Consider the following 14,104-nt stretch of genomic DNA (forward strand, 5'->3'; position numbering starts at 1 on the left):
TCCTGGCCTCCTCTGGTTCCTGGCCTCCTCTGGTTCCTGGCCTCCTCTGATTCCTGGCCTCCTCTGATTCCTGGCCTCCTGATTCCTGGCCTCCTCTGGTTCCTGGCCTCCTCTGGTTCCTGGCCTCCTCTGATTCCTGGCCTCCTCTGATTCCTGGCCTCCTGATTCCTGGCCTCCTCTGGTTCCTGGCCTCCTCTGGTTCCTGGCCTCCTCTGATTCCTGGCCTCCTCTGATTCCTGGCCTCCTGATTCCTGGCCTCCTCTGGTTCCTGGCCTCCTCTGGTTCCTGGCCTCCTCTGATTCCTGGCCTCTGGCAGGGACGCAGGTTTTCATTCCCCAAAAGGGTGCGGGGGTTTTAAAGGGCCAGCTTGGAAAACCCTTGTGCTCTCTTTCAGGCCTTGGCCTTTGTGACAGGCTCATGAGATTAACTCATGCCAGGGAGCTGCGCCTGCCCCTGGAGGAAAACACAGATGTGAGGGCCGCCCGGACTTGGGCAATAAAAGGTCAAAGGGCGCTCGGACGATTGCATTCATGACAGCAAGCAAAGAGACGCATTTTAGAAATATTAAGTGAATAAATGTCGGTGACTTAGAAAACTCATTCGGCTCAAACTCCCCATTCTACACACCATGTGTTCTCAACAGGGCGCCCCAGGGTGTGAGAATTGGTGATGATTAGAGCAAAGCTAAACAAAACAACAACAACAAAAAAACAACTTAGATATTACAGTGGTTGTTCGTGGCCCTCAAAGCTCAAACCCTACCCAACAAAATCTTATTTCTTAGTATTTGATTTCTCTGGTTATGCAGAAATTCAATTATATTTAAATTAATTAATTAAATTTCAATGTAATTGGATTTTTGCCCTTGGAATGGGCGGCCGTAATGAAAACAAGACAGAGGAATGCTGTTCTGTGCAGGAGTTGCACGAGTGAGTTCCACGTGTTCCTGTAGGGGGCTGTGATCAATATCAGTGTACCCCAGAATATCAATTACCGAGCAGATCATTGAGACCGGGAGTGAGGGAGATTTTCAGCTAGAAGAGACCCCAGAGTCCCAGATGGCGTTATTAACAGATGAGAGAGTGCAGGCCAGGGTTACGCTGCATCCTGGGCGGCTTTCTGAGTCCAAGCCCAAATTGTCCATCAGTTCAGAAATGCCCCCTGGTCCTTTCTGTTCCCAGCGGTCACATGTGACTGGTTAATTTCTGGGCTCCAGGGCAGCCTGGCAGTGCAGGGCCCCTTGCACAGAAAGTACTGAGAGCTGCAAGATGGCGGCAGCAGAGCTCGAAACCAGGCGGGCTCGGGTCCCTTCTGAGTCTAGCGCCCCATGAAGCCAACGTGGGTCACAGACCCGTGAAGCCAGCCCTGGTCACGTTTTCCATATTCAAAAAATGGATTTGGAATGCCTCTCTCTGGATTTAGAAATAGCTAATATGAGCCGACCTGAGATGGTGAAAACAGAAATCTTCAACCCTTTGCATTTTCTTGATGGACTTTGGAAAGTGTGGACGTTGGGGGCGGGCATCATCTCCTCCAACCCATTCTTTTAAATGGACACAGGGGCCTAATGACAAAGTTAAACAGCTGGGGAGGGAGGAAGAGGGCTTCCGTGTTTATTCCTTTATCTCTCCCTCCCCCAGCAAAGCGCCATGTAACTATGGCAACCTGGATTCTGCAGGGGCAGCCTGACTTGATCAGTGTGGTGACTGCCCAACCACCCAGGGCCACCAAAGGGATTCTCTGAGGCTACACTTTCATGTGGCAAAACTGTGGCATGGCTGTTCTGTTAAACCCTGAAATGCTTTCCTATGGTTTCCAGTTTGTTCCAGAAAGGGGCAAGTATCAGACCTAATTGCCAGGGCGTCAGCACCCAGTGGCCTGAACTTGGGTGATGAAGCTTCTATGGAGACAGCGTGGAGAGTGTGTGTGCGTGTGCATGCGTGTGCGTGCATGTGTGTGTTGGGGTGAGGGGGACTCATTGCTGTACTTCAGAGTTTCTAGTAGGGGAGTTCAACGGAAAAGAAGCCAAAGTCTGTAAAATAATTTAAAGAGGTTTATTCTGAGCCACATTTGAGGACCATGACCCAGAGCCACACTCAGGAAGGCTTGAGCAAGTGTCCTTGCCGTGGTTGGGTTAGTTTGGTTTTATACATTTCAGGGAGACAGGGGTTGCAGGTAAAGTCATACATCAATACATGAAAGGCATACATTGGTTTGGCCCTTAAAGGTGGGCCATCTCGAAGGGGGGGGGGAAGGGGGGTCTTACAGGTTATAGGTGAGTTTAAAGATTCTTTGACTTGTAACTGGTTAAAGAAATGAAGCTTTGTCTAACGGCTTGGAATGCTTTAAGTGAAGATAAGGAAGTCTGTTAAACAGACACAAGCTACTGGCCACATATTTGTTGTGTAAATTGAGGACCTGCCGGTGTGTCTTCTGCAGCCTCAGGCCTGTCAGTGGGTTAGGAAGGATGTCCCCAAGAAGGGAGGGGACATGACCAGGCATGTCTGACCCCCCTTCTCATGGCTGGCAACTCAATTTTAGGGTACCCCTTGGCCAAGAGGGGTCCATTCAGTCAGCCAGTGGGGGAGCCTTAAGGTTTTATTTTGGTTCACAGGGGGATGAGGAGGGTTGAGCAGATCCTGTTTGGAGTGGCCGGGGAGTGGGGAGGTGGCCTCGTGTGCCCCGGGGAAGGCAGCTTAAAGAGAAATGGGGGAAAGAAAGAAAAAGAAATGGGACTCAATGGAGTGGCACTTCCTGGCCTTGGGCTCCGAGGGAAGGAAGGCCAGGAAGGCCGTGGAATTTATTTAGAAATACTTTCAAGTGAGCAGGTTGTAAGTTTTTTACTGTTCTGGCCAGTGGCTCTTGTTCGTTTCAGAATTATAAATGTGTTTACGTGGCTGTTTGATCCGAAAGCAAGCAGCGCTCTAAAGAGGCAGCTCTTGAGGGTCTGGAAAGACGCGACCGCGTGAAAGATGATCCTCAGTCAATACATGGGGGTTGGCTGTGGGCACGTCCTCAATGTCCAGGAGCAACTCAGGCCCTTTGGTTCTTTAAAGCTCACAGAGAGAAGGCTCCCCTCCCCCTGTCCCTTGACTCTTTAAAAAATGAAATTTTCTCAGTTTTGGAGGAGACGCGGTGGTTTCTGAAGTAGAGGAATTAATTCCACTACTGGGATGAGTCATTGCCTCTCGCCGAATCGTTCGCACAGCTCAGGGTACCCCAGACCCCGTTCACCCCTCCCCAAGCGCGCCCCGTCGGGACCGCTGCCAGCAGTGCTATTTTAGGATTTCTGCACACCCCGGCGTTTGCTGGTCCCGTAATTATTTATATGAGTCATTTTTCATAATAAATCGTGTAGGCAGGTCTGGGTCTCTTTCCCTGAAACAGGAAGGGACAGCAAGTTCTAGATGTCCAACACAGACGTAAGTTTCTCCAGCGCAACCGGGGTGGTCATGTTGTTCCTTTTGCTGGAAGTTTCCACAAGCCCAGTCAAGATGCGTGGGTGTGCTGGGGACCATCTGGGAGGGACATCAGCTGACTCTGGGGATGAGCTGGGACTGACATTTGTGGCCCTCTTCTGCATTTCTGTTCCCCTGTGTCGGAGGAAACTGGCAACGTGCCTCAAACCAGTGTTCACTGTTGGTCTCATTTTTAAACCTGAACCTGTTTTCACAAACGCCTCCGGTGATCTCGTTACCCTGCCTCTCTGCCCACCCGCTTAACCCTCCTCCCTCCTCCGCTTAACCCTCCTCTGTAGATGGGACCCCCCCCCACACACAGTGGGCGGGGGTGGGGGGGGAGCCTTTTGCAGTTTTTGTGTTTTTTCCTCTTGCAGACGGTCTGTTTTGTCTGCCCTCTCTGGAGTTGGACCCTTCCTCTTCTCTATAACCTTCTGTGGCTCACAGCATCGCTGTGCATTAGAACCAGGAAGTGAGCTTCATGGGTAATTTTAAATTATTTTAGCAAGCCACATTTAAAAAACACAAAGAACAAGGTGACATTAACTGTAACAATACGTTTTACCTAACTCCATGTATCTAACCTATGACCATTTCAACCTATGATCAATATAAAAATTATTTTAATGAGATATTTTATATTCAGTTTTTCCTACTAAATTTTTTGAAGTCCAGGGTGTATTTTACAATGACATCCTGTCCAAATTGGATGCTACATTTGTATCAAAAACATCCTGATCTATATACAGAGTTGGTAAAATTTACTGTTGAAAAAGTAGATTCACAGACCCAGGTGCCCCAGGCTTACATACCACCTTTCCAAGAATTGAATTGGGTATTAATTTTTAAATTTAAATTGCTGAAACATAAACGCAATTAAAAATTCAGTTCGTCACTCAGACTAGCCACATTTCAAGTGCCCGGCAGCTCCATGTGACAGGTGGCTGCTCTATTGGGACTGTAGATACGTCACATTGTCATCACAGAAGATTCTGTTAGCACCATCTGATGGAATAAAGTGTGAACACCTCCAAGGGACTCTCAGAGTTTTCTAGAACCTATCTATCTTTCTTTATTGACTTGGTTTACCCATGCTCACGTCCCCCTGCCACTGCTTCCACTTGGAGACGTCCTTTCTTGGATTGCTCTAGAGAAATGTCCTTCGGGCTTGGTTTCCAGGCTTAGCTCTGAGATGGATTCTCCCCTTGTCCCCACAAGAGAAGCCACAGCCTCCTCTGCATCCCACAAATTCTGGAAAACGAGACAAGACATGCGGGGAGAGGCGCAGGCCTGCCCGAGCCCCTTGGCGTGGCTCGCTGCCCCCATGTCCCCCGAGACACGTCTGAATGGCTCTTGTAACGCAGCCTGCGCCCTGCCCGGGTGGAAAAACAGCCACACAAAGGACAGCACTGTGTCCGCCTCCAGCTGGCCCGGGGTTGCTGAGCGCGGACCGGCAGGCGGGAACACAGCCTGGGCACGGGGTGTAATTCTAGGCGGGCAACAGCTCTGCCCAGGCGGGAGGATCCTTTCTTTGCCCTCACAAAGGGAAATATGTGTCTGCTTGCCCTGGGACTCATTTTTCAAAATGGGAGCTGGTGGGTATGTGTGTTTCCGTTTTTTAAAAAAAAAACTATAACATGCAAAAAAGTACGCACATCTTAATTAATTATACAACTCGAATTTTCACTAAGAGAACATACTTGTGTAACCAGCTCCCAGGTGAAGGACAGAGAATAGGACCCCCCACCCCCCAACCCGAGACCCTTCCAGATTCTTCTCCTCCTCCCGAGCATAACCACCTTCCTGATTGCTAGCCCTGTGGGTTCCTTTTGCCGGTTTCTGAACTTCATGTAAGTGGCATCGTACAGTGTGAGTTTTGTTTCTGGTGTCTGGCTTCTTGTGCTCAGGGCTTTACTTGCGATAGTTTGTGGTTTTCGAATGCCTCTGTCTTTTCCGTGACGTGAAACAGTCAGTGAAAACCACAGTGGTTAAGAAAAGAAAAAAGAAACACTAGATACAGAAGATAGGTCATTGTCAGGTAATGGTTTGAGTCATGAGAAAGAAACTGCTCAAATTGGGTTAAAGTTTCTCTCTTGGGATTTTCTAGGTTTTGGTGATTTTTGGTAGTAATGATTTACTTTTTAGCTTGACGCAGGGAATCCCTTGTTAGGGTAGTAATTCTGGGGTCTGGAAGGAATGTTAACTCTGGCTTTTGCACAGGGCTGGACACAAGTCATTTCCTGAGATTTTTTTTTTTGTTTGCCACGTAGAAAATTTAAAGATTGGGAGGAAGAGAGAGAGAGAGGAGAGATCAATTGAATTTCTTATCCAGTGTGTTCTGTTTTTGCTCCAGGTAAAATGTCGGTTCCAGGACCTTACCAGGCAGCCGCTGGGCCTTCCTCAGTGCCGACCGCGCCCCCGTCCTATGAAGAGACGGTGGCTGTCAACAATTACTACCCCACGCCTCCAGCACCCGTGCCTGGGCCGACTACGGGGCTCATGACAGGCCCAGATGGGAAGGGCATGAATCCTCCTTCGTATTACACCCAGCCAGTGCCCGTCCCCAATGCCAATGCAAGTACGTGCAGCTTCCCAGGTCCCCCCTTCACGCCCCGTCCGCCCTCCACCCTGGCCTTGCCTCCGTGCGGATCAGGAGAGCAGCCGAAGTGACTCTGCCGGAGAGTCTAAGCGAAGTGCCGGTCTGTCCAACTTCACCCGCTTGCCTTGAAATTTCACATTCAGTCGTTTAGGTTCCATATTGGTGAGGCTCATGGCTTTTCCATAATAAAATATGGTTTAGGATCTTTCCCAGGTTCACCATACATTAATCATCTGGCTCATCGCACAGGCACAACCCACTGTCCCAGAGAAATTTGGGAAGGGGAGTTTGTGTTTTAACGGTTCGCACTCTTCCTGCTGAGGTTTGATGGGGAACCTGTGTCCTGAATAGCCAGGGCTGGGTAGGAGCAGGGAGAAGAGACGGCCCTGAGTGGGAAATGGATGGCTGTGTTTTCACACCAGCTCCCCATCAGTGCAGTTTGTTCCTCTGCCTTTGAGCACCTTCATGGTCCGTGCCCTTTGGTTCTTCCTGCTGCCCAGGTGCACCCGGGCACGTAGCTGACTCAGTGTCACAAGCAGTTCAGGAAGAAATCGTTAGCTCTAAGAGTGGGCCTGTGAATCAGACTGCCTGTGTTCATTTAACCTTGTGCCTCAGTTTCCTCATCTGTAAAACAGGACCCAATTACCTATATCAGTGAGTGGTTAAGATGAAATAAAGTTCTATGTGCCAAGCACAGAACAATCACTTGATGAAAGTGAATACTTATCGTGCTCAAGTTTTTTTGACCCCTTGAGTCGAAAGAGGATGAGATAATGACTTCACACTCTCAGAGCAGCTGTGATCCATAAATAACTTACTTATTCTTGAACCAAAAAAATACTTAACAAAATTTACATGTAAGTGCTAATGTATACATCATTACTGCTTTTCTGGAAGGAAGATCTTTCTGTGAGTGTTATTAAGTTTGGTTAACTCTGGGCAGTAGTTAATTTCCCCCTAATACCTAGGTTTATGTAAATGGCATTCTAACAGAATGAAGTCGCTTTGACAGAAACATGAGCCTAAGAACTGAAGTACTTAACGATTCCCGTCACTCCGGGTTCTCTTCTGATGATGGTGAATGTCTGTACATGTTTTCACATAGTTCTCTCTTTGTAGCATTAGTTTTTATATCCATTTCTTGTATCAATACAGTTCACCAACTTGTCATCTTGAAGAGCTGGGTCCGCATTTCCTGGTTTGGTAAACTCTACCCTTATCATCGGGTGTTGGGGTTCATCCAGGAACTCTGGTGACAAGAGTGGATTGTTTATCAAGAGTTTCCACGGCTGGGCGCAGTGGCTCATGCCTGTAATCCTAGCACTCTGGGAGGCTGGGGCCGGGAGGATTGCTTGAGCTCAGGAGTTCGAGACCAGGCTGAACAAGAGCAAGACCCCTGTCTATACTAAAAATAGAAAAAATTACCTGGGTGTAGTGGCACATGCCTGTAGTCCCAGCTACTCAGGAGGCTGAGGCAGGAGGATCGCTTGAGCCCAGGAGTTTGAGGTTGCTGTGAACTATGATGACACCACTGCACTCCAGCCTGGTTGACAGAGTGGGACTCTGTTGCCAAAAAATTTAAAAAAAAAAGAAAAGTTTTCCGGCACGGTGTGAGATTCATTGCAATCTTTATCTCAATTAATCCTTGTAAGTACTCTGTTACTTCCATTTTTTAAATAACAGCTCAATTGAGATATAATCCACATGCTATAAAGTTCACTCTTTTAAAGTCTGTAATTCAGAGGTTTTTAGCATATTCACGGAGTTGGGCAACTGTCCACATTATCCAATTCCAGAACATTCCGTCACCCCTGGCATAACCCCTGTGTCCATTAGCAGCCACACCCCTTCCCCTCCTCGTAGGTCTGGCCTCCGCCAGTCTGTGGGTGAGGAATGTCCAGGCTAACCCTGTCACACCGCTGGTTCTCTAATTGCCATCTGCAGACCACCAGAACCACTCGGGGAGCTTAAAACAGCTTGGGGGCCCTGCCCCAGGCCTGCTGAATCAGACTCTTGGGGGTGGGGCCCAGGGATCTGCATTCTCAATAAGCTCCCCACATGATTCTATGGGCAGTTGAGTTTGAACGCCTGGTATAGCCGAGAGCCTCTCAGGTGATAATTCTGGAAATCTGCCGCTGTTTCCTCCTCTCTTTTTGTCATTTTCCTTTCTGTTTTTTATTGTGGCAGAATACACATAACATATTAATAAGGTCTACTTTTTTTTTTTTTTTAAGAGACAGGGTCTTGCTCTGTCACCTAGACTGGAGTACAGTAGCACAATCATAGCTCACTGCAACCTCAAATTCCTGGGCTCCAGCGATCCTCCTGCCTCAGTTTCCCAAGTAGCTGGGACTATAGGCATGCATCACCACGCCTGGCTGATTTTTTAATTTTTTGTGGAGACAGGGGTCTCACTATGTTGCTCAGACTGGTCTCAAACTCCCGGCCTCAAGTGACCCTCTTGCCTTGGCCTCCCAAGATGCTGGGATTACAGACGTGAGCCACTGTGTCTGGCATAAATCCTACCCTTTCAGCTGTTTTTAAGTAGAGTTTGGTGGCGTTAAGCACATTCACACTGTCGGGCAGCCATCTCCAGAATTTTTTCCATCTTCCCAAACTGAGACTCTGGACCCCTTCAACACTACCTCCCCCTTCCCCTCCCCCAATCCCTGGCCCCCACGGTTCCACTTTCCGCCTCTGAGTTTGGCTGCTCTACGGACGGCACAGAAAGGAGGCCTGCAGTGTTTGTCGTTCTGGGACTGGCTTAGTTCACACCGTGTTCTCAGATTTCATCCCTGCTGTGGCAGGGGTCAGATGTCCTTCCTTTATTATTTTGTTTAAATTTCCTTCCTTTTTAAGGCTGAGTAATATTCTGTTGCGGGGGATCAGCCACGTTGTGTTTACCATCCATCCGTCACTGCACACCTGGGCTCCTCCTTGCCCCTTTTGGCTGTCGTGAATAACTCACCTGTGGACGTGGCTGTGCAAATATTTGCAGGAGTCCCTACATTTACTTTTTTGTCATTTCACGAATGCCCTGTTCCCTGAGCAGCCCGTTTGTCCTCTTTCCTCCCACCAGTCGCTGTGCAGACGGTCTACGTCCAGCAGCCCGTCTCCTTTTTCGACCACCCTGTGCAGATGTGCTGTCCTTCCTGCAACAAGATGATCGTGACTCAGCTGTCCTACAACGCCGGCGCCCTCACCTGGCTGTCCTGCGGGAGCCTGTGCCTGCTGGGGTGAGTCTGCCGCCCGCCTTGCTCCGCACCCTCCTGCCCCTCTCTCTGGGGGTGGGGGTGCAGGGTGGGGACGCAGGGTGGGGACGATGGGGGTGGGGTTCCTCAACTGCACCATGATTGACGTTCAGGGCCAGGTGCTGCTGTGTCGTGGGGGACCGTCCTGTGCACGGTAGGATGTTGAGCAGCGTCCCTGGCCCCAACCCACTTGATCCGGGAACACCCCTCTCCCCAGTTTTGTAACCAAAAATGCCCCCTGCGGGGCAAAATCGTCCCCAGTCGAGAACCACTGCTCTGAAGCATCTCAGCACCTGGAAATGGCTGTTCCTTCATCTTCCTGCTTATCTGCTGACACCACTCGCTGCTTCTAGGGACACGTGTGGCAGCCGCTTACATCTGTGCAGGGTGATACCCTCGGGGATGTCTTTTTCTTCTAGAATTTCATGACCGAAATAGCAAGGTTTGCCTGACTCTGGGAGAAGCTTTAAACAGTCTACGCATTAAAATTCTTCATAGTAATCTCTTCAAAACAATGTACCCTTTTGTGACCTCAAGACTTTTTGCTGTTGCCTATGTGCGGGAATTATATAAATATTTACGTCTGCACCATGGGCATTACATTTAAAGAGAAAATAGTTTCTGTTCTAGGAGGAAAAACAATTGCAGTTTTTTTTTTCCCCAGGCAGGTCAAAGTAGCCTCCTTATTCCTGGCCGTGCGAGCGACTCAGAAAACCCTGAAAGGTCCCCTTTTTTTCCTTGAAGGAAACTATATTTGCGAGTTTCCTTTGCTGGCGACTTGAGGTCGGGAAGGAGCAATATTTCTTTTCCTAAGTTCAAAGAGAGGCTCAAAGCCCCCGAGAACTCAATTGACTTGCTAAGGTCACACATTGAGTGGGAAGAGAGGGGCTGGACCTGGTCTCTTGGCACCTAACTCCTGTCTTGCCCGTAGGGTCCGCTGCTCCCTGCCGTTTTTGTTGTCTAGACAGAAAATGAAAGTTCCTTGTCTCTGGACGTTTATGTTAAAAACTAATTTTTATCTTTGAAATCAAGGGAGAGGCAGAATAGAAACTCCTGATGTGTGTTTGCCTCTGTTCCTCTTTTCGTCCCTTCCCGGAACACGGCAGAGCTGATTCAAACCCTGCCCCTCACTTGCTGTGTGACCCCGCGCATGTGACTTGACCTCTCTGTGCTTTGGTTTCCTCATCCATAAACTGGGAGCGATAACACCCCCTTGAGAGGGTTGTGGAGGATAAAATAAGTCTGTGCGCGGTGCCCACACCTGTAAGCTACAGTTTGGGATTGTCGCTAGGTGGACGGGCTGCCCTCGTTTGAACCCTGGGCAGTTTAAGCAATAGGAGGAAATTTCTTTCACGAGATAGCTTCCTCCTCAGAATATTTCCAGATTCTACTTTATGTAAAGCAACGCCTTCCTGTAAGATGTTGAATCTTAAGTAGGTTTTTGGCAAGCGCGAGTTGTGAGGCCGTGTGAAGTTCCTGCCTGTGTGTGCCGGGACGGAGTATGTAGGTTGAGGGGTATTGATAGTATTTGGGGAACTGTATTTGGTTGCTGTAAGAAGCAGCTTCAGCCTTTCCGTATGGAAAAGAGATCAGTAAGACGGGGCCCTGGGGCCAGAGCTAAACAGACACCGGTTTGGAGTTTTGCTGGGACACAGTCACGTCCGTTTGTTGGTGGATTCTCTGCGATTGTTTTCTCACTGAGGGTGGAGTTGCACAGTTGGAACAGAGACCCCACGGCCCGTCCAGACCAAAATAGCTACTGTCTGGCCCTTCACAAAAGAGTTCACCAACCCCAATCTAAGACTTTGAAAAATTCCCAAATGACCCAAGATTTGAAAATGCACCCAGGACGGTCTGTGTATGGGAGGAACCTTGGCCTTGGGTTGGTGTGTTCGTTTCCTAGGGCTGCCGTAAGAAGTGACTATAAACCTGGTGGTTTACGGCAACAGAAACCAATTCTGTCACCGTTTTGGAGGCCAGATGTCCAAAATGGAAACGTGGGCAGGGCCACGCTCCCACCAAAGGCTCTAGGGAAGAATCCTTCTTTGCATCTTGTGGCGCCTGGTGGCTGCGAGTGTTTCTTGGCTTGTGGCTGTGTCACTGCAGTCTCTGCCTCCGTTTCACGTGGCCTTATTCCCCTCTGTGTCTCTTTATGTCCTTTCTGCTTCTCCTAAGGTACCAGTCATGGGGTTTAGGGGGTCCCCCTGGGTAATCCAGGGTGATCCCATCTTGAGATCCTTAAGTAGGTTGCAGACCCTTTTTACAAATTAGGTCACATTCGTAGGTTCCTGGGGTCAGGACTCGGCAATATGTTTTTGGTGGCCACGACACATCCTGCTGCCGTCAGTAACATGCTCCACATGTGGCTGTTGTTTTCCCAGGTGCATAGCGGGCTGCTGCTTCATCCCCTTCTGCGTGGACGCCCTGCAGGACGTGGACCACTACTGTCCCAACTGCAAAGCTCTCCTGGGCACCTACAAGCGTTTGTAGGACTCAGCCGGACGTGGAGGGAGCTGGGTGCTGCGGGAAGTCCCTTCTGATTCTCATCCAGCCCTGCCCCTGGTGGAGGTTCTGCTCCGGTGGTCTCAGCTCTCCAGGGGGCCCATCTTCATGTCTTCTTTTGGGGGGAAAAAATGTCACAAAACTAACAAACCTCCAAACCCCAGAAATTGCTGCTTGGAGGCGTGCACAGGACATGCAAAGACGTTGCCCTTGAGTGCCCGTTCAAGGGTCTCCTGCCTACCCGTGACCCCGAGTCATCCCATCTAACTGTGATCGTTGCCCCACCCGAACACCTTCCTGTGATTTGCCATCGGTTGGCTCCTTTTCCTGCCTCCGTGGGCCTTTCTGGTGGGCTTGAACTGGGAAGCCACAGGTTGCCTTATGTTTAAGGCTGTTCTGCCCCGAACGCGGCTGAACCAGCCTTTAGTGCCTACCACCTTACCCCCCTGTCCCCACCCCTGAGGACAAACTCTTGCCTTATAGACTTTATGGGCTTGGCTCTTAGATTCTGTAATTGCAGACTTCATTAGCACACACACTCACTTTAATTTTTAATTTTTTTTTTTTTTTTTTTTTAAGTATAAGGAGAGGCCATTAATACCCGCTAGACACCTATCCATGAGGTCATCAGCGCATGCTAGAAAAATCGGGCTGGGTTTTATCACTGGTCTGCCTCCCCTGTTCTTGTGCCAGTTCCTTGGCACCATTTTACATGAAGGGAACTTTTTCTTCCCATAGATTCCTTGTATTAACAGTTTTCATGCCCTCCTCTGGGTCTTACATGCCTTCGAAAGTAATTTTGAAAGGAGGGCTTTAGAAAGCCGTTTTCTGTGACCGTACGATTGGTATTGTTTTCCCACTGGCCGGTGCGCTCTTACTTTTTGTTGTTGTTAACAGTGAATGAGGGCCGGGCGAGGTGGCTCACGCCTGTAATCCTAGCACTCTGCGAGGCCGAGGCGGGTGGATCACTCGAGGTCAGGAGTTCGAGACCCGCCTGAGAAGAGCAAGGACCTCCCCCCCCCCCCACCGCTCTTTACTAAAAATAGAAAGAAATGATCTGGACAGCTAAAAATATATAGAAAAAATTAGCCAGGCATGGTGGCGCATGCCTGTAGTCCCAGCTACTCGGGAGGCTGAGGCAGGAGGATCGCTTGAGCCCAGGAGCTTGAGGTTGCTGTGAGCTAGGCTGACGCCACGGCACTCCAGGCGGGGCAACAGAGTGAGACCGTGTCTCAAGAAAAAAAAAAAAAAAAAAAAACAGTAAGAGAAATGGATGATTTCATTTACTGCCTTTCCTTGGGGTCAGTGTGGTTGCTAAGAAACCTCCATCACGGAGCTGCGGAAGCAGAGTCCCGTTTGGGTTGCCGGTGGTGGCTTTAGAAAGAGGAGGACAGGCGTGTCCGAACACGTCTTAGCGCCGTGGTGCTGGAGAGCTTGGGCACCGCAACTGTTTCAAAGGAATCTAAAGCCTGATCTTGTTTTCCAGAGATACAATTTGTTGCCTAACATCGGAAGCCATGGTTTCCAGGACTCAAGCAGCAAGCCAGAGGTCTAGGTTGGCGGCTGCATCGTCTTGGAAATCAGGAGAAAGCCGGGCTTGACTTTCAGGAGCCCCCGTTTTGATAATACATTGGCACGGGGATCTCTTGTGAATAATACCATGTAGAAAGAAAAATTAGACCTTGAACAAAAATCTGTATATTTGTTGAAAATGACAGTCGTAACCATTGATTTGCCTTATCCATTTGATGTTTTGAAAATTCTAGTAATTATTTTTTTTGCAATGAATATGGATACCACATAGTACTTTGGTGTTATCTGTTTTTAAGAAATAAAGTCTTTGGTTCACTCGATGAACTATTTATCAATTCTTACGGTGTGAAGAAAGGTCTCATGTTGTGTTTTTAGCCGTTGCTACAAAGAACCTTTATTTGCTCCATAACAGCAGAAAAATCCTTGCTAGTAAAAACTTCAGACTGGCTGAATATCCTGCAATGTCAAGATGACCGATGTCGAGTTGGGCGGATTGCTAACGAGTCGGATTTGAACACTAGGCTGTTGGAACCCAGTAGGCGTCATCGGTGGCAGCAAGCCATAGCTTTCAAGTTTTAATAAAATGCACAGAAGAAAGCTGTCCTCATTCATTCTCCGAACAAAACACGCTTTGTGAGATGCTAAAAGGCGGGTATTGTAACATGCTAGGAATATGGCTGCCACCCCCTACCCCCCCTGCCTACCTGATGATGCAGCTTCATTTTGGAAGGTGCAGGAAAATAATGTCATCTTGGTGTGGC

At 48.9% G+C, this 14,104-nt stretch overlaps 1 protein-coding gene across 1 annotated transcript in view; it reads left to right on the forward strand.

Annotated features, from left to right (window-relative positions):
• The window catches only part of LITAF (lipopolysaccharide induced TNF factor), a 29,962-nt gene extending 16,299 nt beyond the window's left edge, over positions 1–13,663 (forward strand). The window contains exons 2-4 of the mRNA XM_069486919.1: positions 5,812–6,036; positions 9,137–9,293; positions 11,690–13,663. Coding sequence (XP_069343020.1) covers positions 5,817–6,036; positions 9,137–9,293; positions 11,690–11,798 — 486 coding nt within the window. The 5' untranslated portion in view covers positions 5,812–5,816 and the 3' untranslated portion in view covers positions 11,799–13,663. The remainder of the gene's footprint in view (positions 1–5,811; positions 6,037–9,136; positions 9,294–11,689) is intronic.
• The last annotated feature ends 441 nt before the right edge of the window (positions 13,664–14,104 follow it).

The sequence above is a fragment of the Eulemur rufifrons genome, chromosome 14 (assembly GCF_041146395.1).
Source record: "Eulemur rufifrons isolate Redbay chromosome 14, OSU_ERuf_1, whole genome shotgun sequence".
Classification (NCBI taxonomy): domain Eukaryota; kingdom Metazoa; phylum Chordata; class Mammalia; order Primates; family Lemuridae; genus Eulemur; species Eulemur rufifrons.